Below are 24631 nucleotides of genomic sequence, written 5' to 3'. Positions count from 1 at the left end.
TGACAGTGAGTTGAGTAGATGGGCAATTAGTGCCAGGAAAATATCCACCACATTCATTTCAATCTGTAATGTAACGGCTTCCTCAGACAATCAGCTAGCACGCCTAACACTGTTTCTGCAAGTGTAAAATAGGGTACACCCATTTCACATGGTAAGTGTGAAGCAAACCAGAACACTAGCAGGGAACAGATACCGTTTACTGGCCACCTAGTATCATCATCAGGAGGTTAACGGACTCGCCAGTCACTGAAAGTCTCGAGCCTTAACAAGATGTCTGGAATGTAACAGATGTTTAACCCATCAAATAAATTAATCAAATGGCTTGTAGATGGGGTCACTGCACTGGGAAGCAGGAGTGGACTGACCCTGTGGTGTTGCTAAGGTTAACTGTGTGATGGACGTTCTACAAGGGTAGAGATTTCTCTATTGTGTCCACTGCTGTGCCCTTAGAACAGCATCTGGTACATAGTAGGTGCTCAGTTACTATTTGCATGACTGGATGAACCACAACATGCAAAGGAATGACACAATCTTACCTCCAATCAGGAGAAGTCTATGTGATCCAGTCCCTAAAGGGCCACCTGATGATGATCAGAGTTTCACCTGCATTTCTAGTATAAATATGCTGTCGAAAGTTCCTCTTTAACAGAAATAACTTTTCAGATGAAAAGGTTGACTGAATGAACTAGGCACAGACTTAATGTTGTCTGATACATTTTTAGGCCTAAGAATAAACCCTATTAACAAGTAACAATACTGTGTTCTCAAATTTCATTGAACATACTTTTTCATTAAAAATCAGTTGCAAAAGCAAAATTATATTTTATTAATAAAGCCAATGATAACATGTGCTTAAATGTTAGAAACAGACCTGTGAAATTTCAACTGGAAAGGATAGGAAAGGGTACTACTTAGAAAATATTGTTCAACTCAAAGTCTGACCTACAGATAAGGTGGTGAACAACATACAAATCAAATCCACTCTCCCTCAATGCTGTGTGTAGTCTGTCTTATGAAGCCCCAACACTGAACACTTATTGGTAACATCCCCCCTCCTTTAAACACCTGGAGGTTATCGGAAAGTAACAGGCAACTCACAGAAAGTGCCTCTTACCATTTTCTTCAAATAGCATGACAGACAAGCAAACAAATAAAAAGGATACTGTGCTCAGCAAACCACCATAGCCCTGCCTGTTGCTAAATATGGTAATCAAATTTAGGGATATGTAGGGTGAAAGGAAAGAATACAGTAATTGCTGGGCTAGTAAGCTTTAGTCCACTTGAATCCATCCCAATTCTGACACTTTTTACAAATTCTCTACTCGCCGCCGAAGTCCAGCTCCTTGCCTGTTGTCCGTTGGGGCTTACCAAGCAGCTGCGCAGCTCTTCCATCAGCAGGCGCCTATGAGGGTTTCGCAAGCCACCTTCTTCGGTCACACCCTCCACCAGTTCCTGGAGTCCAATTAGGGCCTTCCTAAAGGCCAAGGGAACTCTCAGGAGAATAAGGATTTTCATCTGTACACAAGCCATATTAAGTAGCACAAAGGATCAAGGTTTGCGGCTATTTTATTTACAAGTATACATTTAACACAATGAAATAAAACACTGATGTATCAAGCTTAGTTCAGAGTAGTGTAACAATAGGTATTTTTGATGATTACATTATTTTAAACAACAAACTACACTGAAAAATTAATGCCGGTAAAATTCTTGGTCATAATATTATTAAGAAATACAATATATAAATTGAAAATATGATTGCTTAAAATTTGAAAATGGAAGTGAAGTCATTTGGACAGAGTCAGAGTTTGACATAATCTGAAGGTGGGGGGGAGCTCTGACCCAAATGATATCTCTCAGGTTAACAGAAGAAAAATGAAACATAGTTTATCTTAGAGGAAAATGGACAGTCTGCTTCTTCAGGTAGAGTATATTCCCAGTGTCCTCAGGTTTTGCAGTAGAATTACATCACTGAGCATGAAGACTTTCCTTGTGAAGCTGCCCCGTCAATTTTTTCTGCCTCCAAAATTATCCTTCTAAAAACATCCACAGCAGTCTAAAAAGAGAAAACCAATCACAGTGTTTATCAGTTTTAAAGTGTTCTTGTTGGGTGCCGTCCAGTAAATTCCGACTCCTGGTAGCCCTATGTGTGCAGAGTAGAACTACTCCATAGGGTTTTCCAATCTGGGACCTTTTGGACACAGATCGCCAGGCCTTTATTCTGAGGTCCTCTGGGCAGGTTCGAATTGCCGGCATTTAGGTTAGTAGTCAACTGCTTATCTGTTTGTGCCACCCAGGGATTCCAAAGTAGACCCTGATAACTACTACTCCCACCAGAGGAAATGAAGAAGGCTTGCGGCTGCCCAGTCCTACAAGTGCAGGTGTGGAGGCTGAGGAGGTCACCTGGGCTCAGCAGGCTTCAGGTTAGCCCCAGGAGCCTCAGACTCACCACTCCCTCATCAGCATCTGACTTGAGACCACTAGCATTAACCTCACAGCATGCTTCTGATCCGTTTCCATCGGTCACAAGAAGCCCAAGATTCCTCATCCCCAGATTCTAACCACCACCTAACTACCTACACCCTTTCTTCCCCACTACTCCCTTCCAGACACAGCCAGCCACACAGCCTACTCACACCTCCAGAACCAGAGAACAGTGCTCTCAGCAAAAGCTAAGTACTTGCACATATTTTACTGCCCCCCGCCCCCCCAACCCCAAGCCAGCTTCAGTGGCTGTTGATTTCTCTGGGCCTGAGATAGGCCCTGTTGAGCGCCTAGAGCCATCCTCCTGGCACTGGAGAAGGAATAAACTCGCAATTGGGGGAAAAGATAATTTGCCAGCTCCACTAACCTGAGGAGCTCAGGAGAGAAGTGGCTCCTGTCCAGGTGGAAATGGTCCATGGACTTTGAATACCTTTCCCTCTGCATGGACCTGTGTGGGCCTATTTCAGGAGAATAGGCCCTTGTTGGCAGACTACAACTGTTTCAGCTGTGTGGTAGAGAGGTGGATGTTTGATGTTTGACACCGCTTTGCCTATTAAACAAGGCCCTCACCTACCCACATCAGAGACCTAAGGACTGGTAGCTCCACTCAGGTCACCCAGCCACCCACGACAGGTGTCCAAGGCTAACTGGCATCTCCCAGTCCTTACAACCAAAAACACTGGGTGCCCATGGTCTGTCTGCAGAACCCACCCACCTGTATGCTCTAGGGAAGAAGGACATGCTTTCCTCAGAGACACTTGTGGGACGATTCTCAGCTCCCTACCTTGTTCAGAGCGTGATCCCCTGCTGCAACTGGATACTGGTACCTACCAATCACCAATCACCCCTGCCCCTCTAAGACTGTAGGACAGAGCCTGTACCACACACTTGATGATCAGATACCTGGACACCTGAGCTGAATTCATACAAGAAAAGTGAATGGACTCCTAGACTGATATACCTGATAACAGCTCTAGCCATTTGGGGACAGGATGTCAGAGCTCCAAAGGCAAAAATAATCAACCTAGCTCACTGAAGTAACCCATTTGGGCATATCAAAACAAAACAAAGCAAGAAGCTACAATACAGTTAGCAAGCATAAACTAATACAATAACTTATAGATGGCTCGGAGACAACAGTCAATATCAAGTCACATAAAGAAACAGACCATGATTGCCTCAACCAACTCTCAAAACAAAGAATCAAGGGATCTTCTAGACAAAAGTGCCTTCCTGGAATTACCAGAGGCAGAATACAAAAGATGAATATACAGAACCCTTCAAGACATCAGGAAGGAAATGTGGCAATACAAAGAACAAGCCAAGGAACACACAGATAAACCAGTTGAAGAAATTAAAAAGGTTATTCAGGAACATAATGAAAAATTAAATAAGCTGGAAAAATCCATAGACAGACAGCAATCAGAAATTCATAAGATTAACAGTAAAATTACAGAAGTAGACAACTCAATAGAAAGTCAGGGGAGCAGAACCGAGCAAGTGGAAGGCAGAATTTCGGAACCTGAAGATAAAAGACTTGGCACCAACAATATTTGAAGAAAAATCAGATAAAAGAATTTTAAAAAATGAAGAAACCTTAAGAATCATGTAGGACTCTATCAAGAGAAATAATTTACGAGTGATTGGAGTACCAGAACAAGGAGGGATTAACAGAAAATACAGAGAGAATTGTTGAAGATTTGTTGGCAGAAAACTTCCCTGACACCATGAAAGATGAGAAAATATCTATCCAACATGCTCGTCGAACTCTACATAAGGTAGATTTTAAAAGAAAGTCACAAGGACATAATCAAATTTGCCAAAACCAAAGATAAAGAGAATTTTAAGAGCAGCTAGGGATAAACAAAAAGTCACCTACAAAGGAGAGTCAGTAAGAATAAGCCTGGACTACTCAGCAAAAACCATGCAGGCAAGAAGGCAACGGGATGACTTATATAAAGCATTGATGGAAAAAAATTGCCAGCCTAGCATCATATATCCAGCAAAACCGTCTCTCAAATATGAAGGTGAAATTAGGACATTTCCAGATAAACAGAACTTTAGGGAATTTGTAAAAACCAAACCCACTGTTCCCTTCCACTGTGTCCTCTGAAATTTCAAGGCTAAGGATCAAGAAAATCCTTCTTCACTGTTTTGCTCTAATGTCCCCTGAAGACACTGCTTTCCCTACAGCCCATTCAAGAGGGAACTATTTCCTTTCTTTTATTCCTGATATTATAAGACCCAAGGTATGGTCTGGGCTCTCCCTCTGACCCCTTCCAACCTCCTCCCTAAAACTCAGCTTGAATCTTATGCCAGGAGACCACATAGCTCACCCCTAGCCCTCTTCATTAGAGGCACATGCAAACTTGGGCTGCTTCCCCTCATTCCTCCTAGCGAGCCATCAGGTCTCTACCATCACTCCAGGGGTACTTCTTGGTAATTGTAATCCACAAACCATCCTTCCAATATCCTGGCCTCTCAGATGTTTGACCTCTTCTCCGAAGATCTGTCTCTGACTCTCACAGTCAAGCCCTACTAGTCCTTCACAACAAGGAGCTGTTGTCATCTGGGGCAGGAAATCCTCTCTGACACTGAAGTACGTTTAGTATTGTCAGTCTCTGCCCTTTAAATGCCAAAATCACCTGCAGTCATTGTGAGCATAAAAAAAAAATCCTCATTTGCAAAATCCCCATGGAGAAGGCAGGCAGTGCCTAGGTATCGTCACTACCAATACCCACACCTCCTCCATTATCTAAGCCTCGAGTACTCTACCGTACCTACGTTCCTCCTCCATCATCTAAACCTCGAGTGTTCTACCGTACCTAACTTCTTCCTCCATCACCTAAACCTCGAGTGTTCTACCGTACCTACCTTCTTCCTCCATCACCTAAACCTCGAGTACTCTACTGTACCTACCTTCCTCCTCCGTCATCTAAACCTCGAGTACTCTACCGTACCTACCTTCCTCCTCCGTCATCTAAACCTCGAGTACTCTACCGTACCTACCTTCCTCCTCCGTCATCTAAACCTCAAGTACTCTACTGTACCTACCTTATTTTCTCCGGATATCCTGAACTCAACAATTCTCAACCCCACAGGGACCTACCGTCCGTTGATCCTCCTACATTTTCCCTGTTCCTAAACCACTTCCTGTTCACCTTGGCCCGCTTAGATTCCACAGTCCACCATTAGAGTCATTGTACTTCAACTCCCTTCTCAGCCGACTGTCTGTTACACGGTGCCCACAACCTTATGGCAAACACAGCTGAGGAAAACTCACAATGCCAACTCTCTCCCTTTTTAAATCCCTGACCATGCATCTAAAGGGGGCCCCCTGCGCTGCCAACAAGGAAACGGGCACACTTCCCTAGTCTATTCACTCTCCAAGATGAATATTTCATGCCTTCTCCTTTCTCCTCAAGTTTCTAGCCCCCTCCCCATCATTCTCACACTCGGCTGATAACCCTGTTTTCCACCTCACTGGGAAAACAGAAGCGGCATTCTTTAGAGAACTCCACCTACTCCCTTCACCCAGCCACTCAGCCCGGGCTCAAATACTCAGGCTTCTTTCCTGTGGGATGAATGAGGTGCCTGTCTCCCTAATTAATCTAGAGCTACCCCCAAGTCCCATTCTCTCTTGCCTATCAATGTCACTGGCTTCGGCAATTCTCTCTCCTCCTTTCTGCATTATCAATTTCCTCCCTCTTTTCCACAATTATACAAACAAGTTATTTATTCTATTCTAAAAAAATGCACAGAAAAGTGCTTGGATACACAGCAAACTCTTACCAAAAAAAATAAATAAAGTATCCCTGGTATCTGATTCTTCTATATAAATCTTAGAACTAGCCTTGATTATCTGTTATCTCACTCTGTCAAATATATTCGCTTTCATCAAACTGCTCAAAGTAAACTAAAGGCTTTCCACCAGTAAATAAAGCAGAACTGAAAATACACCCCGAGTTCACTGATAGGCAAAGAGCAGGATTCTCATCAACTTCTTGACAATTCTGACTACTGTGTATTTCGTTATCAATAAAGCTGACTGAATTCTGCTTAAGATGGTTTATTTTAAAATACTGTGTTTTTGGTTAAGTAATACAAACTATAAACAGGCTACACCTGACACCTTTTTTCAATTAAAAAAGAATTGAGAATTCCAAACAAACTGATATAATCACAGGATGACGCATACATATATTTTTGTGTATCTCCCTATTAAAATGATCACTAATTTGTCTACTTAATAACTAAGGTGAATGTGATAGGCTAAAAATTAAGGGATTACAATCACTTATGTCTCTTAGGTAAGGGGTACTTATGTAAGGGATCAGAATCGCTTGATGGGGAGAAAAATTCCCTAGGATTAGGATCAGCCAATTATTGACAGTACTTTCAAAGACAAAGCGAGAAGGAGTACAAGAGACAGTAACAGGTATCTGAGAAATATCCAGACAGGCCCTTCAGGTGTTTGATCAGAACATTCCAAGGATATCACCCAATGACACCACTGTATTTCTGTAATTTGGGTACAAGACTCTTTTTGCCTTAAAGAATCCATTTCATGTCTAATAAGGTACTTATTGGTATGGTAATAATGCTAGAGCAAATAAATAGCATTTGTTTGGCTTAAGATGTTGGAGGCTGCCATACAGGATTCCTGCTTTCTTTGCTAAATCTATGAATCATAGGATCTAAGCTGGCTAAAAAAGAAAGTGAGAACAAAAAGTGCTTTTGCTAATAAATCTGCTACATCTATCAAAACCTAAAAGAATGATGAGATTTTTTTCATTTGAACTTTTAAAGTGTTCAGCACAATCCATCTTTTATCTGGGTATTCAAAAAGCAGTATACTATCTTCTAATAAAATCAAAAGATCAAAGAGTCAACCTACCTAGAGCCATATTAAAAATTGTTAAGTTACAGTGAAGTACAACATAATCTAAACAGAGAAATGGCCTGCACTCAGAGATCAAATATTTTAATAACATATTTTAAACAAACCACCACATCTCAGAAAGATTAAGTTTACCCAAGGCAATATGCCTCATTAAAAAATTCTTCTTAATTACACTGGGTAGAGCCCATACGGTACCTGTGCCTTTGAGACTGCTGGGAGGGATAACAGCTGCCAGGCAAGCACAGCAGCTCACACATTTTCTCTCTCTGACACACACACATGCACACACACGAGTTACATGAAATCTACATGATTAGTGAAACATTACTGATGATGACTATTTCGTCACGTCATCAAACAGAATAATTTGTTTTAGGACTCTCAGATTTTCATCAAAGAGAAACAAACAGGGTGAAGTTAGCAAAACAGAATCCAAAGATAGTAAGATAGTTAGAGACCACTCAACCACACTCTTCTATCCCAATTTTTTATTATGAAAATTTTCAAGAATACAGAAATATGGAAAGAACTGAACAATAAGCACATACACCCTGTAGCTGGACTCAACAACTATTAACATCTTTGCCATGCTTGTTCACCCTGTCTATCTATCATCTACCCATCTCTTTATCTATGAATTTACTATCCATCCACCCCATTTGAAAAGTAAACTGCAGAGATTTTGAGACCTGGCTCCTAAATACTTTGGTTTGTACTAAGAGTAAGGATAAACCAAAAACCATACCCATTGCCATCAAGTTGATTCTGACGCACAGCTATTCTCTTTGTAATTCCAATACCACCAGTGCACCTAAGAAAATTAATACTATTTTTCCCTAGCATATCCAGAACATATTCACAATTGTTCAAAAATATCTTTTACGCTAGTATTTTTAGAACCAGGTTCCAATTAAAGTTCACACATAGCATCTGCTATGTTTCACAGACTTTAATCCTGCAGCCTCTATCTCCTACATAGCTCCTGTTGCCCCTAAGAACAAACATTTTAGTCTCTATTACACTTCGGTTGTGCACAGGGCCCCCTTTCTCCATCAATCAGAAAAGCATGGTGTAGAGGAAAGAAAACTAGATTTGGGCTACACTTAAAGCTGAGTTCTAAAATCCTAGTTCTTATTACCATCCAAGTATAAAGTGATCTCAGAAAAGTCATTTAACCTCCTTGGGTCTTACTTTCCTCACCTCTAAAATAAGACAGTTTGACTAGATGATCTTAAGGACAGAGTACGGACCCAATAAATGTTTTATTTAATTCAATTAAAAATTATAGATATCTCTTATTTACTATATCTGAACTCTTGTTATCTGAATTCTCATTATCTACACTCAGGAACTGAACTGGTTCAGATAAATCCTTCAGCTATCTGAAACTTGAGAACCAGTTACACAGATTTAATATTCCTCACTATCTGAACAGAGGAACCCAACAGGTACGAGTTAACAAGGGCTACTTGCGTTGTTGGAGAACCTATTAACATGTTTTTGGAAATATAAAGGTAAATGATACGACCCTCGATCTCAGAATGAATTAAGGGGCATAAGTGAAGAAACTATTCTTAATTTTAGCTGATGAATCAAGAAGTCAACGAGAAGGTGACATCTTAGCTGAACCTTGAGAGCTACTGATTTCGGTAATGGGAAGAGTGGGCGAGCATAAAGAGAAGAGTACTAGGCCAACTGTTTGCTAACTCTCTGTACCGAGAATAAGGCAGTTACTTTCACTGAACTGCAGTGTCTTCACAGAAATGGGAACCAGCTCATCTTACTTAAGGATCAAACAAGATAAACATGTTGAAAACACTCTAAAAACTATAAAGCGGTGTATCAATGTAACTAGTTGATTGGAGAAAGGATTTTCATTTAGGCCAGAGAAGAGCAAGAGTAAAGGTGAGGCACTTTGAAAGTACCCACGGTGTATGCGGAAGTGGCTCTGTGTGACTGAGAAGTACAGCGGTGGCGTAAGAGAAAAAATGAGTGAAGTATAAATTATATCCTGCCCTCGATATCATGCTAAGGGTTTGGGGCCTGGTTGTACAGACAGTGGGAAAGTCACTAATAGTTTTTGATTAGAGGATGACAATCTGGTAGCTTTAGACAGCTAAGAGAAGGGTTTACTGGTGAAACAATGGAGGCAAGAGACAAGCTTGGATAATATAAGGTCTGGGTGAGAGAACACAAGTCTACATTAAAGCAATGGGAGGAAAAGGAAAACGAGCCCTGCAAACCCTTCTGAAACAGAATTTACGTCCTTTCCAAGACACGTCTCTTAAGGAACATCTACGGGGCTTAAACTGGTAATAAATGCCTGCAGGATCATTCTAAATACTTTCTACGTTAAAAACACTACACAAAACTCAGTTTTATCCTACAGAAAGGGGGGAAGAGGTGTGATTACAAAATGATTGCCAAATGATTTGAGATAATTATTTCCTATGTCTGTAGTTGTGTATCAGCCATTACTATAAAATGAAAGTAATAAAATATGTTTATGAAAAGTAGTATTTCCTCTCCATTTACTTTCTGTGTGTTCTACACATCCTATTACTTTCTGCGTGTTCTACACGTTAAGTAAGATCCTGGCAGAATTTATAAAAATACAAAGAATTTATAAAAAATAAAAATACCTTGCCAAAGGAACCCCTACAATTGGTATTACAACTGGTGGGAGGTTAGAAACGAACCAGGGGAGAGAGAGAGGGAGGTGAGACGCTGGGTGAGAGGAACACGTGATTGCGGCCGCCAGGAATGCAGTGGTAAGTTCATTTTAAAAATACATACCTGATTTTCTTTAGCAGAAGATTCCAAAAAAGCAGCATTCCAAGATTCTGCTAAAGCTTTCCCTTCTTCATAACTGATCACCCTAGAAGAAAGGAAAGTCTAATTAAAGTAACTCGTCCTTCATTATATAAAACAGGATGAAACAGGCAACACTTTTATCATTTTTTTCTTACGAAGCAGACAAGTTCTCAATATTATCATCAAATATGTAACAGAGAGGAACGTTTTAATTACGCTAGAGTAGAGGAACAGAACAGACACTGTCTTATACGGTTAACCAAGCTCCAGCAAGCACTTAGAATTCAGAGAACATGACTTTATTTTCCAATACTCCAGTATTTGTAACAATCCACTATTTTATAGCAAGGCTTTAAACACCTGGGGCCAGGGGAAATTCTGAAAGGGCTCACAGCTCAATTCTGCTGTACGAAGATGGCAGGGAATTCAGCCAGCAAATGTCTCTTCCTCTCTAGACATTAAGCTCCATGGGGATGGGGCCCTTGCCCTCCTTCATCTCAGGGACCCTAACCCCTGCTACTAAAAAAACTGGCTGAAAAAATTAATGCTACCTTTGTCTTTTCAGATTTTGCTTTATGCAAAATGGAAGAATAACCTAAAGACAATTGTTTATAAAGTCTGCTTCTTTTCTAAAGAGGAAACACTTTCAAGGCATGTGAGATTTACACCGTAGCTGCACTTCTGCTACGCAAATCGCAGCCACACCTCACACGGACAGAAACAGGTATGCTAGAACCAAAGATATCCCTACCCTTAGAACTAAAAACAGAACTTCAGTGACTAAATCATTTGACACACTTAATTTCAAAAATCACTAAGTATTTAAAAACTACATACCTTTCCATATGTAGGTCTTTCTTATTTCCCACCAACATAATAGGTATTCTGTTAATATAACGGAAAAAAAGCCAGAGTACACTAGTCAGTACCCGATTGTACTATTCAGAAGATACTACTACAGTGAGTTTATCTAACAAAACAGATGAAGACGACTACTTACTGAACTTTCCCCACCATATCCAACAATTTGCCGTGGATAACTTTAATCACTTCAAAACTATAAAACAAAAAGTATGAAATCAGACATCCCTTTTAGTCTTCAAGCACTCATGAAAATTTTTTACAAGTATACGTTATGCAGTGTTTATAGTGAGAAAATATAAAACATCCCACTCACCATTTTAATGTAAAATAAACTGAACACAAGGAACTCCTTTACTTCTCTCCTACCGATCTCTCGCTCGCCCCCCCCCGCCACACACATACATAGGATACTGAGTAACCCTCATTAAGGTAGTTCCTGGGTGGCACAAACAGTTAAGTCGCTCGCTTGGCTTCTAACAGAAAGGCTGGAGGTTAGAGTCTACCCAGAGGTGCCCAGGAAGAAAGGCCTAGAGATCTACATCCAAAAAACTCAGCCACTGAAAACCCTACATAGCACAGTTGTACTCTGACTCATACGGGGTTACCGTGAGCAAGGCCAACTTGACAGTAACTTTTTTCCCCTCCTATATTTTTTTATATCAACATATCTAATTTATAACAGGTAAAACCGAAGCACTGCTAAGTGACGTGACTTGTCCGGAATTGTAAATTGTTAGTACGGATGAACAAGAACCCGAACCATCTCTCAAATCTGAGTTCTTTTTCCATTTCTAGAAATTATGAAATTGGATGTAACTTTTGTTTTGTTTAGTCAGAAGGAACAACTCTACAGGGGCTTTATGATACAAAGGAATAATCCGAGACTTCTTTTTTTTTTTTTCTGTTTAATTTCACAAAACAATGAACAATGGTTATAATTCAACCAAAGAGCGTACACAGTTTTGATCAACAAGTTAACTTAATCAGAAAGTTTCACGAACATACAGGCAGTCGCAGGATTATGAATGAGATCTGTTCCTGTGTCTGTAAGTCGAACTTGCAGGTGAGCTGGTACAGGTGCATACGGTTCTTTATTAGCCTTACTTTAGTGCAAAAAAGGGGCCCTGGTGGCGCAGTGGTTAAGAACTCAGGCTGCTAACCAGCAGGTTGGCAGTCTGAATCCACCAGCCATCCTTGGAAAACCTATGGGGCAGTTCTATCCTGTCCTCTGAGTCGGAACTGACCACACAGCAACTTTTTTTTTTTTTAGTGTACCAAGTGAAGGTGATTGTCATGAAGGATGTCATGGATTGGTTCCACGGTTTCCAACTAATTCTACTCGCTGCCACTGAGGGCAAATTTACATAACATTAAAGGGCAAGCTGGAGTCGTCTGTAAGTCGAAAGTTAGCAGCCTGGGGACTGCCTGGATTTCTTGGTTACTCATAAATATGTGCTCAACATGTCCGTTGCTAACAAAACACCATTCTTTCCTTATTCCCTCATGTTCAAGATTTACTGAGAATGCTTGCTAAACTATGAGTGAAAGGCATCCTTAAAAAAAAAAAACAACACACTGTTTTAGTAAGGACAGACAGACAGGCTCAGAGACTGCCTGAGGTACCACACTGAGATGACACAGTAAACTGTCTCTCTGCTGTGCCATTAGGCAACAGCTTCTCAAACACGTGAAGTACTTGGTAAGCAGGTTTTCATTTTAAAATATCTTAATATATTTTACAATTTCCCCAGTGACAAACACTATCTTTTCAACTTGATTCTTGAATGTCATCATCAAGTTTGTGTGCACCAAAAAAGGGAGATGAAAAGCAATCAATGGATGCATTAAGAAAATTTTCTACCAACTATTTTAATTCCTCAGACTAACAATTTATAAAATAACCAATATTAATAATTTTCTAAAAATCACAGAATAAAATATACAATGAAACTACCTCTGAATAAGCTGTTTGTCAAGTAAATTAGTGACATAGTGCAAATTCATAAACTCATCTGACACTGCAGTATTCACCAGATTACTGGTATATTAAATTGGTCTGAACAAGGCATTACATGGCAGGCACTTAAATAGAAAAGCATGGAATTTAGTGAGCAAGTGAGGGTTAAACATGAATTATGTTGCGATAAATAAAATTTAAAAATATATAATCAAAATTAAGAAAATATTTGTAACTGACAAGAAGGACTAGTAGTTGTACAACTTTAAGGTGTTCTTGTCATGAAGAAAACTACCAAGTCCCAAAAAAATAAACAGGCAGTGGTTTTATGCATAAAATTCAAGTATTATTTTTAGTGATAAAATAGAAACACATTAGATAGGCATCCTTCTATTCTTGAACACAGAATATTAATACATCCAACTTATTGCTTTCAAAGAGTAGGTAATATAGAAAATGTATTTATATGGTAAATAAAAACAGAAAACAGCATTCTGAGAGAAAATTTAAATATGTTAAAACAATTCATGCAAAATTAAAAAGGAGACTAGAAAGAACACACCAAGATATTAACACTCATGAGACTGAGGGTGATTTCTCCTTTCTTTTCTATTTTTTACCATTCAGGTGTAAGCATTCTCAGGGGCTGGCAGTACAGTGTTTATTTGAAGACTGGCCAACAGTACTTAAACATTTTATAAAAAAAAAAAAAACATTTTATATCAAGGCTTTAAAACTGAAAAGTATGCTTCCCTGTCCTGGGGAAAAAGATTAAAGAAAACATTAACGGTGAGCGCACAGCAATTTTCACTTGCGGCACAGCCCACAGTGGAGAGCACTACGCTGTCCAGGGTGGCAGCCGCTGGCCACAATGGCTAATGAGCACCTGAAATGTGGCCAGTGTGACCAAGGAATGGAATTTTAAATTTTATTTAACTGACATTAGCTTAACCTTAAACAGCCACATGTGGCTTGTAGCCGCCATATTGTGACTGCTGACACAGAACACTTTCATCATCTCAGTTAAGTTCTGCTCAATCGCGCTGGCTTTGGCCGACATCAGAGGCCTGGATATAAATCTCAGCACTGCTGCATACTATCTATACAGCCGGACAAGTTACTGAACCCTGTGTCCCGCAGTTCCTTTCTATGTTAAGTAGGAAACAAGAATATCTCTGGCAAAGGACTGCTTAAGTTAATGATTAGATGAAATAACATATTTTATTAAAATGTAAGTAAACTGGGAAGTCCTTCGGAGCCCTGGTGGCGCAATGGTTAAGAGCTTGGCTGCTAACCAAAAGGTCGGCAGTTCAAATCCTCCAGGCTCTCCTTGGAAATCCTATGTGGGCAGTTCTACTCTGTCCTATAGGGTTGCTATGAGTTGGAATTGACTTGATGGCACCTAACAACACGACTGCAATGTAAGTAAAGAGCATAGTAAACCCGTTGACATGTCACAAACACTCAATAGAAGGTAGATATCCACAAAGCTCCCTTCCATTGGCACTGAATTTTCACGAATTCTTCCAAGATAATAAGTGTTTGCTCAGCGCTCAGAGCTCCGCTACTGCACGTGGACGGCTCTGCTGAGCCCCAGTCAGGGGCTGCGCTCTCAACTCCTCCTTGTTACAACACATGCCACGCTCTGAGAACAGCGTGAAAAGTGTGTGGTCAGAGGAACCAAAACCTATCATTACTAAAAAAACAGTAGCCCCATTTTTATGTAGTTAAGTGAGGCTGTTACCAAGGTCTTATTTCATAAATTCGAAGCATAAAATATTCAACTAACCCAAATCCCAAAATTGTATTATACAGTAAAAACACACAAAAACTAAAAGCAATTTATATACTTACCATTTCAGTTAGAAAAGTTTAAGTCAATGCAGATTTTTATTCTATCCATACACCAGAATGTCTACCCAGACAATATTTTTTTCTTAACTCACTTGCTCTACAAGACAATCACTAAAAAGTATTCGGCCTAATAAATTAAGTTCAATTGTCACTACTACATGCAGCGTAATCCCTTAAAAGAATTAACGCTGTCTCTGTGTAGCAAATAAACTCAAGCAAACATGAGGAGTAATGATTACCTTTTGATTGATGTAACAGAGTACACAAGGATATAACCATTAATATCTATAGAGTATGTCTGAGGGAAGATGGAATATTCATCCTGTGGAAGAAAAAAGAATTATATTTAGCAAACACGATATAAATATACTTAGTAAATATAGCATAAAAAGCAATCTCTACCCCAGCTTCTTCACGCATTATCTGACCAAAGAAGTCAAAGTAAACATGAAGTAGACTGCAGGCAGTTCCTGACACGCGTTGTACTGGGCTTGACAAGCCACACTCAGGACTGCCTGTTTTCTGTGTGCACCTTGGCATTAACAGGTACTACATACAACGCTGCAGCATGTAATCTGCTGCTGTTATCATTCTTAGACGTTCATTCACAGATGTTCAATGTTAGGATTCACTGTTCAAAACCTGCCCTATTAAAAAAAAAAAAAACCCCGCTACTGTAGAGTTGATTTCGACTCATAGTGATCCTATAGGACAGAGTAGAACTGCCCGACAGGGTTTCCAAGAAGCAGCTGGTGGATTCGAACTGCTGACCTCATGGCTGGCAGCCATAGCTCTCTTAACCACTATGCTACAGGTGCTCCAATTCTTCTGCACCGCTGGAATAAATTTTTATGATTTCTTTATTTTTGTACGTATGTATGTCGCAAAAAAACCTGTAAGTTTATATGTAATATTTCCAACCCCCAAAGACAAATAAAGATCAAATTTATAAAGATACTGATAATACAAGGCAGTAATAATGAAAACTTAAAAAAAAAAAAGTCTTTCGACTTACGTCAGAACCGACATAAGACAGAGGTGTCAGAACAGAACCCCCGCTGTAAGCCAGGGGCTACCTACACAATATTATTTCAGAAACACAGCAAACACTGAAGATTTTTTTAAGACAAGTTTTGGGTGATAATGTGCTTTTAAGCAAATATTCAGAAGTGACTCTAGCTGACCCAGGACTTCAGTAGGAGGTAACTTTTATAATTCCTAGGAGAAAAGAAGTCAAGGAAGGAAAAGATGACTGGGTCAGTGATCTTATATCAAGGGGAAAACATTATTAGTATGTTTCTTTCACGGATGAGAAGTTCAGAATTCCCTACATCTTGCAGAAAATTTCCAAGTTCCACTGGTTTATTCCATAAATCTGTATTTTCATGTTTGAAACTGTCATATCATCACTTAACCTACTTTACAAGCTGCACCATTTCTGTGCGTGTTAGTTCCCCCGGCCTGAGTACACGTGCCTACAATAGTGCTGGGTGCAAGCCGTATATGAGAGAGGAAGAGGAGGAGAGGGGAGAATCAGAGCACTAGACTAAATCAGTGTACTCGGACTTCTGAAATTTATGTAAAATTCCAGAACATTTTGGGGATCAAAAAATTATTTACTGAGCTACTTTAGAAATTAAAAAGAAAGATACACACCACGCAACTGTATTATTGGTCCCCAGTTTTATAAAGCAGCTTTAAGAAGGTTTGCTTTAGATAGAGAATTATTAAAGCATGTCGAAAGGTTCTGGTGTCAATGGAATCTCCATTAGTGTGTGCCACTGTCTAAATACAAACATTTCATTTGCAGGTGAAACAAAACTGTAAGCGTATCACATTTCCCAAACACCACTACAGAAAAATCAAGCCAAGCCTGACTTTGCAATTCCATAGTATGGTTACAACTAATGTTCATAAAGATCATGAATTATTGTAATATGGTAAATTCTCTTTTAAAAAGGAAAATTAAAAACAAAATTAGGCTTTGCTAACAATTATTTGATATCCTAAATAAACCCCACTGCCACTGAGTTAATTCCAACTCATAGTGACCCTGAAGGACAGAGCAGAACTGCCCCATAGGGTTTTCAAGGAGCGCCTGGTGGATTCAAACTGCTGACCTTTTGGTCAGCAGCCATAGCTCTTAATCACTACACCACCAGCGTTTCCCATATCCTGAATAGTAGCCATTAATAAGAAAACAACATTTCTACATCAGAGAGCTTACTACACATGCAAAACTTTCTTTGCCTTTATTAGTAGCACAACTTTCATTAAGTTGAATTCATTTTAGTGTTAACTTTCAAAAACAAATATTTGGAAATTCAATGAGACAGATTAAAACCCAAATCCCAAATGATTATAGTCACCAGCACAGCCAGAGTAGGTCCAAAGCCCAAATGATCTTTTCCCTGAAGGCAAGGTATGGAAATAAAACGGGAATCACATCTAAGAAGCAGTGTGCCAACAATCAGCTAGGAGGTACAGTAGAGGTGAGGCGGAGAAGACCCCCAGCTACAACTGCAGCCAAGAGAGAAAACTGCTAGGAATAAAATTAAGAAAATAAAAGCGTATGATCCAGATGAAGAAAATCTTAAACCATTTCCAAGAGTAAAGAAGATGTAAATAAATGGAACTGTGTGCGGTAATCTTCAGTAAGAGTATAGAGAATCATTAGAATACTCTTTGAGTAATCCTCAATTAATACACAAATGTAACATGATCCTCGTAGAAGTATTCTTCCCAGGAAAGATCAGCGTTGCTCTTCTACAGCGATTTCTAGGCTATATCATCACCTAAATGAAGGCTTCTATTGGTCCTCTTCAATCTTTTGAAGACTGAATAAAGACCGAAGTTGTCAGGGTTTCATTTTACTTGGATCCACAATCAACACCCATGGAAGCAGCAGTCAAGAAATCAAATGACGCACTGCATTGGGCAAATTTGCTGCAAAAGATCTCTTTAACGTGTTAAAAAGCAAAGATGTCACCTTGAAGACTAAGGTACACCTGACCCAAGCCATTGTGTTTTCAATCGTCTCATATGCATTCGAAAGCTGGACAATGAATACAGAAGACTGAAGAATTATTGACGCCTATGAATTATGGTGTTGGCAAAGAATACTGAACATACCACAGACTGCCACAAGAATGAAAAAATCTGTCTTGGAAGAAGTACAGCCAGAATGCTCCTTAGAAGCAAGAATGGTAAGACTACGTCTCACATACTTTGTACGTTTTATCAGGGGGCATCAGTCCCTGGAGAAGGATATCATGCTTGGTCAGCGAAAAAAGAGGAAGACCCTGAACGAGATGGACTGACACAGTGGCTACAACAACGGGCTTAAGCATAATGACTGTGAGCATGGCACTGCACTAGGCGGTGTTTCATTCTATTGTACACAGAGTCACTATGAGTCGGAACCAATTCAACGGCACCTAACAACAACAATTGCTCCCCTTCCTCCAAAAAGCCTAAAGTTCATATCGCCAAAGATACAGGTAAGCTTCAGAGTGAAGAGTCTAGAATTGCTCTGCTCTAACAAATAGGCCAAGGTGCCTGATGACTAATGGTATCACGTCCACGCCAGGCAGAAGTGTGTAAGATGAATGAGGACCCCGCTATACAAGCCCAAAGAGTTTAATGTCCCTCAAAGCTTCCAGAACTGAAACTTCAGGGCTCTGAAATGTTTTCTCCAGTGTTAATGCCACTCAATACAACCATTTTCTTGCTACATTGGGGCTTACACTTTCTTCCTACATTCACCTCAAAACATAAATTTCAGGAAACTCGTTCCAAACCAGTAAGACAGGTTACATTACTCTAGGTCTACCCCAACCTCCTCAGGTTTCAGGAAAAAAATCTCCATTTAACATGCCAGACCAGATTATACTACACTCAGCCTCCTGCTAGTCTGGCCCTTTGCTAATTTTAAGATGCAAGGGCAAGAAGACTTCAGGTGAGGAGTTGGAAAAACAATTCCCAGCTTCTCTGCATCCCCCATGCCCTGACGCCCCACTGAACAGCAATGCATTCAGTCTAACGGAAAGGCTTCCAGTAACAGCTACGATTGGGTATCATGTCATCATGGATTGAACTATGTCCTCCCAAAATGTGTGATAACCTGGCTAGGCCATGATTCCAGTATTGTGTGGCTGTCCTCCATTTTGTGATCCAAGTAATTTTCCTTTGTGTTGTAAATCCTCATCTTTGCCTGTGGTTAATGAGACAAGATTAGATTATGTTCAAGATCATTAGGGTGGAATGTAACACCCTTACTCAGGTCACATCCCTGGGGTGTGACCTGCATCACCTTTTATCTTACAAGAGATAAAAGGAAAGAGAAGCGAGCAGAGAAGGGGGGACCTCATACCACCAAGAAACAAGTGCTAGGAGAATAACGCGTCCTTTGGACCCGGGGTCCCTGCACTGAGAAGCTCCTTGACTGGGGAAGATTGATGACAAGGACCTTTCCCCAGAGCTGACTGACAGAGAAAGACTTCCCCTGGAGCTGGCACCCTGAATTTGGACTTCTAGCCTCCTAGGCTGTGAGAAAATAAATTTCTCTTTGTGAAAGCCATCCACTTGTGGTATTTCTGTTACAGCAGCACTAGGTAACTAAGACAATGGTAGTAGGGAAACAAAACTGTCAAAAAAGGTTTTCTTTATTACCTTCGAGTACTCTTAATTTCTTGCATCTATGCTTCCAACCAATTCTGCTGATAATCCATTCCACACATAATTTTTATAATAACCTATGACCCTATTTTGTGTCACTTCTAAACCAGCTGCTGTCAAGTCAATGCCTACTCATGGTGACTCCATGGGTTACAGGACAGAACTGTGCTCCACAGGGTTTTCAATGGCTGATTATTTGGAAGCTTTCTTCCAATTCATCTGTGGGTGGATTCGAACCTCCAAGCTTTTGGTCTGCAGCCAAGAATCTGCAGCAATTATCTGGCATCTAGCAAATCAAAGAGACACTTCTTGATCACTATCAATTTTGTCCATCACCTAATCCAATCATATACACTAAAGGCTGGATCTTCTACTCCAATCAGACTGATCTTTTTATGGCTCAAGCTCTACAAGATAAAACCAGCTCATTTTTGCCCTGTACCTTTGCTCGTGCTGTTTCCCTAGCAAAGACTTTTGCACTTCATGGAGGAAAGTATGCGTCACAAAGGGAGGAAGGCACTCTAACATGATTTTCTAACAGAAATCCAGAAGTTTACAAAATAGGAAACCACCATTCTGTAATAAACACTCACAAAGTTGTAAATATATTTAAAGCAATTCTAAAGAAGTAGAAAAACAAGTATTTAAAAAACTGCCACAAAAACACCTTAGAAAAGACAAAGTGGACAACATTTTAATATTCAACTAAACACGAGGGTTTCTGGCGTAGCTGCTGGATTTAACAGTCAATGCTCAGCTGATGTCAGGACTATCAGATTCAGTGTACAAGGTTTTGAGATGCTACAGATCACTTACCTGCCCAGCTGTGTCTACAAGTTGAAGATGATATTCTTGTCCATTTACTGTGATCAACTTTGTAAAAGCTACGGAGAAAAAGAAAATTAAGTATTAGTTAAAAATAAAAACATCTAGATTCCTTAAAGCTTGAACAAAGATAACAAATTAGGCTGAAGTCCTAATAATCTCATAAAAAGATCCCACAGAACAAAAAAGAACCACCTTTGAGTTGTTCAGATTCTCCCCTACTTCCATTATATAATGAAGAAACACTCTGGTGAACTAATTAAAAACAAGCTTGGGTAAATCTTGAAACTTTTTAAAAGAAACTGAAATTAGGGATCAATTCATATCCTAAACAAGTACCCTGGATGCACTATCTGTGGACAGTCCTTCTTGTGGAGAAAGTGAAACACATCACAAGGTTTGAGATCTAGAATGAATCAAAGCACAAACCCTCGCGTTTCATTTATAGAAGGTCTGGCATCAGAGCACAAAGAACTAACATTAACTAAAGTGCTAAGAACTTTCAGTAAGTTAAAAAATTAACAAATTTATTGAAAGATAAAATGGCAATGGAACAGATGGTCTGTGTTAAAGCAATCATGCCCACTCAGCTTATAGGTTCTACCAACTTGCCACAAGTTCTTTTCTCTATCAAAACCCAAACTCATCGCCGTTGAGTCGATTCCAACTCACCGCTGCCCACAACCCTGGACTTGGAGCCAGGGACAAGCAGAATGACTTGGAAGTCATTTCTTACCTCTAGCCTGACGAGCAGGTGTCTGACAGACAGCCATGGGCCTAGCCCATTGGCATCAAGTCGATTGCCAACTCATAGCGACCCTATAGGATAGAGCAGAAGCGCTCCACAGGGTTTCCCAGGAGAGGCTAGTGGATTTGAACTCTTGTCGATCTTTTGGTTAGCAGCTGTAGCTCTTAACCACTGCGCCAGCAGGGCTTTCTCTGTTGGGGCGGGTGAGGGAGCAGGCTCAAATAACTTCCGGAAAAGTCCATTTAGAATTCTAAGGAGACAGACTTCAAACAAACAGGCTTAAGAGTAGAGACTATTAACAGCAACGGAATACCAAAAAGTGACCATCTGAGGTCTGACAGCTAAAGGGAACACGCGGCTTCTGTACCATCATCACTCACGAAGAATCTTCAAACCTCCTGGCTGCCCGTTCCCCTTGACGACAGCCCAGCAGGAGAATCTACCCTTGTACAGTGTGAGAGAACTCTCTTTTGCCCACTTTATCCCACAGTCAAAAAGCAAAGCACAAACAGAGACATGGAAATTATGCTAAGAGAAAGAGGACAAATAGATCTCATTTGAATTACACGAGTTCTACAGGGACAGAAAGAATGAGAGAAAAGCAGTAATCAAACAGAATCAAATTAACATCATACTTTTCTGATCCAAGTAGGGGTGCTCTAAGTCAACTGAGTGAAGGTTACAGACCAGTCTACTTAAATAAAAGGAGTTGTTGTTAGGTGCTGATTCAGTGACCCTCCGCACAAACAACCCACACCACATCATCCTGAACCATGCTCGTAATCATTGCTATGTTTGAGCCCAGTGTTGCAGCCACAGTGTCAACCCATTTTGTCAAGGGGGTCTTCCTCTTTTTCTCTGACCCTCTACCTTATCAAAAGCATGATGTCCTTCTCCAGGGACTGGTTGCTCCTAATAACACGTCCAAAGTACAAGAGATGAAGTCTCACCATCCTTGCTTCCAAGGAGCACTCTGGCTATACTTCTAAGACAGACTTGTTTGTTCTTCTGGCAGTATTTGTCATGGATTGAACTGTGTTCCCCCCAAAAATATGGGTCAACTTCGTTAGACCATAATTCCCAGTATTGTGTGGTTGTCCTCCATTTTCTGACTATAATTTTATACTAAGAGGATTAGGGTGAGATTGTAACACCACCCTTACTCAGGTTACCTCCCTGGTCCAGTGTAAAGGGAGTTTCCCTGGGGTGTGGCCTGTGCCACCTTTTATCTCTCAAGAGAAGCAGGCAGAGTTGGGAACCTCTTACCACCAAGAAAGCAGCATTGGGAGCAGAGCGCGTCCTTTGGACCCGGGGTCCCTGAGCCTGAGGAACTCTTCGACCATGGCAAGATTGAGGATAAGGACCTCCTCCAGAGCCAACACAGAGAGAAAGCTTTCCTCTGGAGCTGACGCCTTGAATTTGGACTTTCAGCCTACTGTGAGGAAATAAATTTCTCTTTTGCTAAAGCCATCCACTTGTGGTATTTCTGTTACAGCAGCACTAGATAACTAAGACAGTATTCTTCACCAAAATCATAATTCGAAGGCGTCAACTCTTCTTCCATCTCCCTTATTCACTGTCCAGCTTTCATGTGCACATGAGATGACCGAAAATACCATGGCTTGGGTCAGGCGTACCTTAGTCCTCAGGTGACATGTTTGCTTTTCAGCACTTTGAGGTCTTTTGCAGATTTCCCCAATACCATACATTGTCTGATTTCCTGATTGCTGCTTCCGAGGGTGTTGATTGTGGATCCAAGTAAAATGAAATCCTTGACAGCTTCAATATTTTCTTTGTTTATCATGATGTTGCTTATTAGTTCAACTGTGAGAATTTTTGTTTTCTTTATGTTGAGTGGTAATCCACACCGAAGGCTGCAGTCTTTGATTTTCATTATTAAGTGCTTCAAGTCCTCTCCTCTTTCAGTAAGCAAGGTTGTATTATCTGCATAACGCAGGTTGTTAATGAGTCTTCCTCCAGTCCTAATGCTGAGTTCTTCTTCATACAGTCCAGCTTCTTGGATTATTTGCTCAGCATGCAGACTAAGTATGGTGAAAGGATACAACCCTGACGAACACCTTTCCTGATTTAAACCACACATTATCCCCTTGTTCTGTTCCAATGACTGCTTCTTGGTCTATGTACAGGTTTTACATGAGCACAATTAAGTGTTCTGGAATTCCCATTCTTCGCAATATTTTCCATAATTTGCTACGTTTCACATAGTCCAATGCCTTTGCACAGTCAAAAAAACACAGGCAAACATCTTTATGGTATTCTCTGCTTTCAGCCAAGATCCATCTGACACCAGAAATGGTACCTCTCATTCCACATCCTCTTCTGAATCCAGCTTGAATTTCTAGCAGTTCCCTGTCTATGAACTGTTGCAATCTTTTTTTAATTATCTTCAGCAAAATTTTACTTGCATGCAATATTAATGATATTGTTCCATAATTTCAACATTCTCCTGGATTACCTTTCTTTGGGATGGGCACAAATACAGATCTCTTCCAGTCAGCTGGCTAGGTAGGTAGTTGTATTCCAAACTTCTTGGCATAGATGAGTGAACACTTCCAGCACTGTATCCGTTTGTTTTAATATCTCAACTGGTATTCCGTCAATTCCTGAAGGCTTGTTTTTCACCGTCTTCAGTGCAGCTTGGACTTGTTCCTTCAATAATTCTTGATGATATGCTACCTCCCGAAATGTTTCAACGGCGACCAATTCCTCTTGGTACAGTGACTCTGTATTCCTGTCATCTTCTTTTCATGCTTCCTGTGTTGTTCAATATTTTGCCCACAGAATCCTTCAAAATTGCAACTCGAGGCTTGAATTTTTTCCTCAGTTCTTTTAGCTTGAGAAATGCCAAGCACGTTCTTCCTTTTGGTGTTCTAACTCCATGTCTTTGCACACTTCATTATAATACTTTGTCTTCTCGCGCTGCCCTTTGAAATCTTCTGTGCAGCTCTTTTACTTCATCATTTCTTCCATTCACTTTAGCCACTCTCTGTTCAAGTGCAAGTTTCAGAATCTCTTCTGACATCCATTCTGGTCTTTTCTCTCTTTCCTATCTTTTTAATGACCTTTTGCTTTCTCTATGTATGCTGTCCTCCTCACAGTTTGGTCTTCAGTCATTAGTGTCCACTGTGTTACATCTGTTCTCAAGAAGGTCTCCAAATTCAGGTGGGATATATCCAAGGTCATATTTTGGTTCTCATGGATTTGTTTTAGTTTTCTTCACCATGAACTTGAACTTGCAAATGAGCAATTGATGGTCTGTTCCACAGTCAGCCCCTAGCCTTGTTCTGACTGATGATATTGAGCTTTCCCACAATGCAGTCAATTTGGTTCCTGTGTTCTCCATCCGGTGAGGTCCACATGTATAGTCACTATTTATGCTATTGAAAAAAGGTATTTGCAGTGAATACGTTATTGGTCTTACAAAATTCTATCAGGCAATCTCCTGTGTTGTTTCTATCACCAAGGCCATATTTTCCTACTGATC

General features: G+C 40.3%; 1 protein-coding gene across 1 annotated transcript in view; it reads right to left on the bottom strand.

The window, feature by feature from the left end:
- Positions 1 to 851: 851 nt before the first annotated feature.
- The window catches only part of RHEB (Ras homolog, mTORC1 binding), a 75503-nt gene continuing 51723 nt past the window's right edge, over positions 852 to 24631 (bottom strand). Inside the window, exons 3-8 of the mRNA XM_049861886.1 lie at positions 20370 to 20437; positions 15116 to 15198; positions 11202 to 11258; positions 11039 to 11086; positions 10184 to 10265; positions 852 to 2056 (exon numbers count right to left, since the gene is read on the bottom strand). Of these exons, the coding sequence (XP_049717843.1) occupies positions 1964 to 2056; positions 10184 to 10265; positions 11039 to 11086; positions 11202 to 11258; positions 15116 to 15198; positions 20370 to 20437 (431 nt within the window). The 3' untranslated portion in view covers positions 852 to 1963. The remainder of the gene's footprint in view (positions 2057 to 10183; positions 10266 to 11038; positions 11087 to 11201; positions 11259 to 15115; positions 15199 to 20369; positions 20438 to 24631) is intronic.

Source organism: Elephas maximus, chromosome 20, assembly GCF_024166365.1.
Source record: "Elephas maximus indicus isolate mEleMax1 chromosome 20, mEleMax1 primary haplotype, whole genome shotgun sequence".
NCBI lineage: Eukaryota > Metazoa > Chordata > Mammalia > Proboscidea > Elephantidae > Elephas > Elephas maximus.
This window is presented reverse-complemented; position numbering and strand designations above follow the sequence as displayed.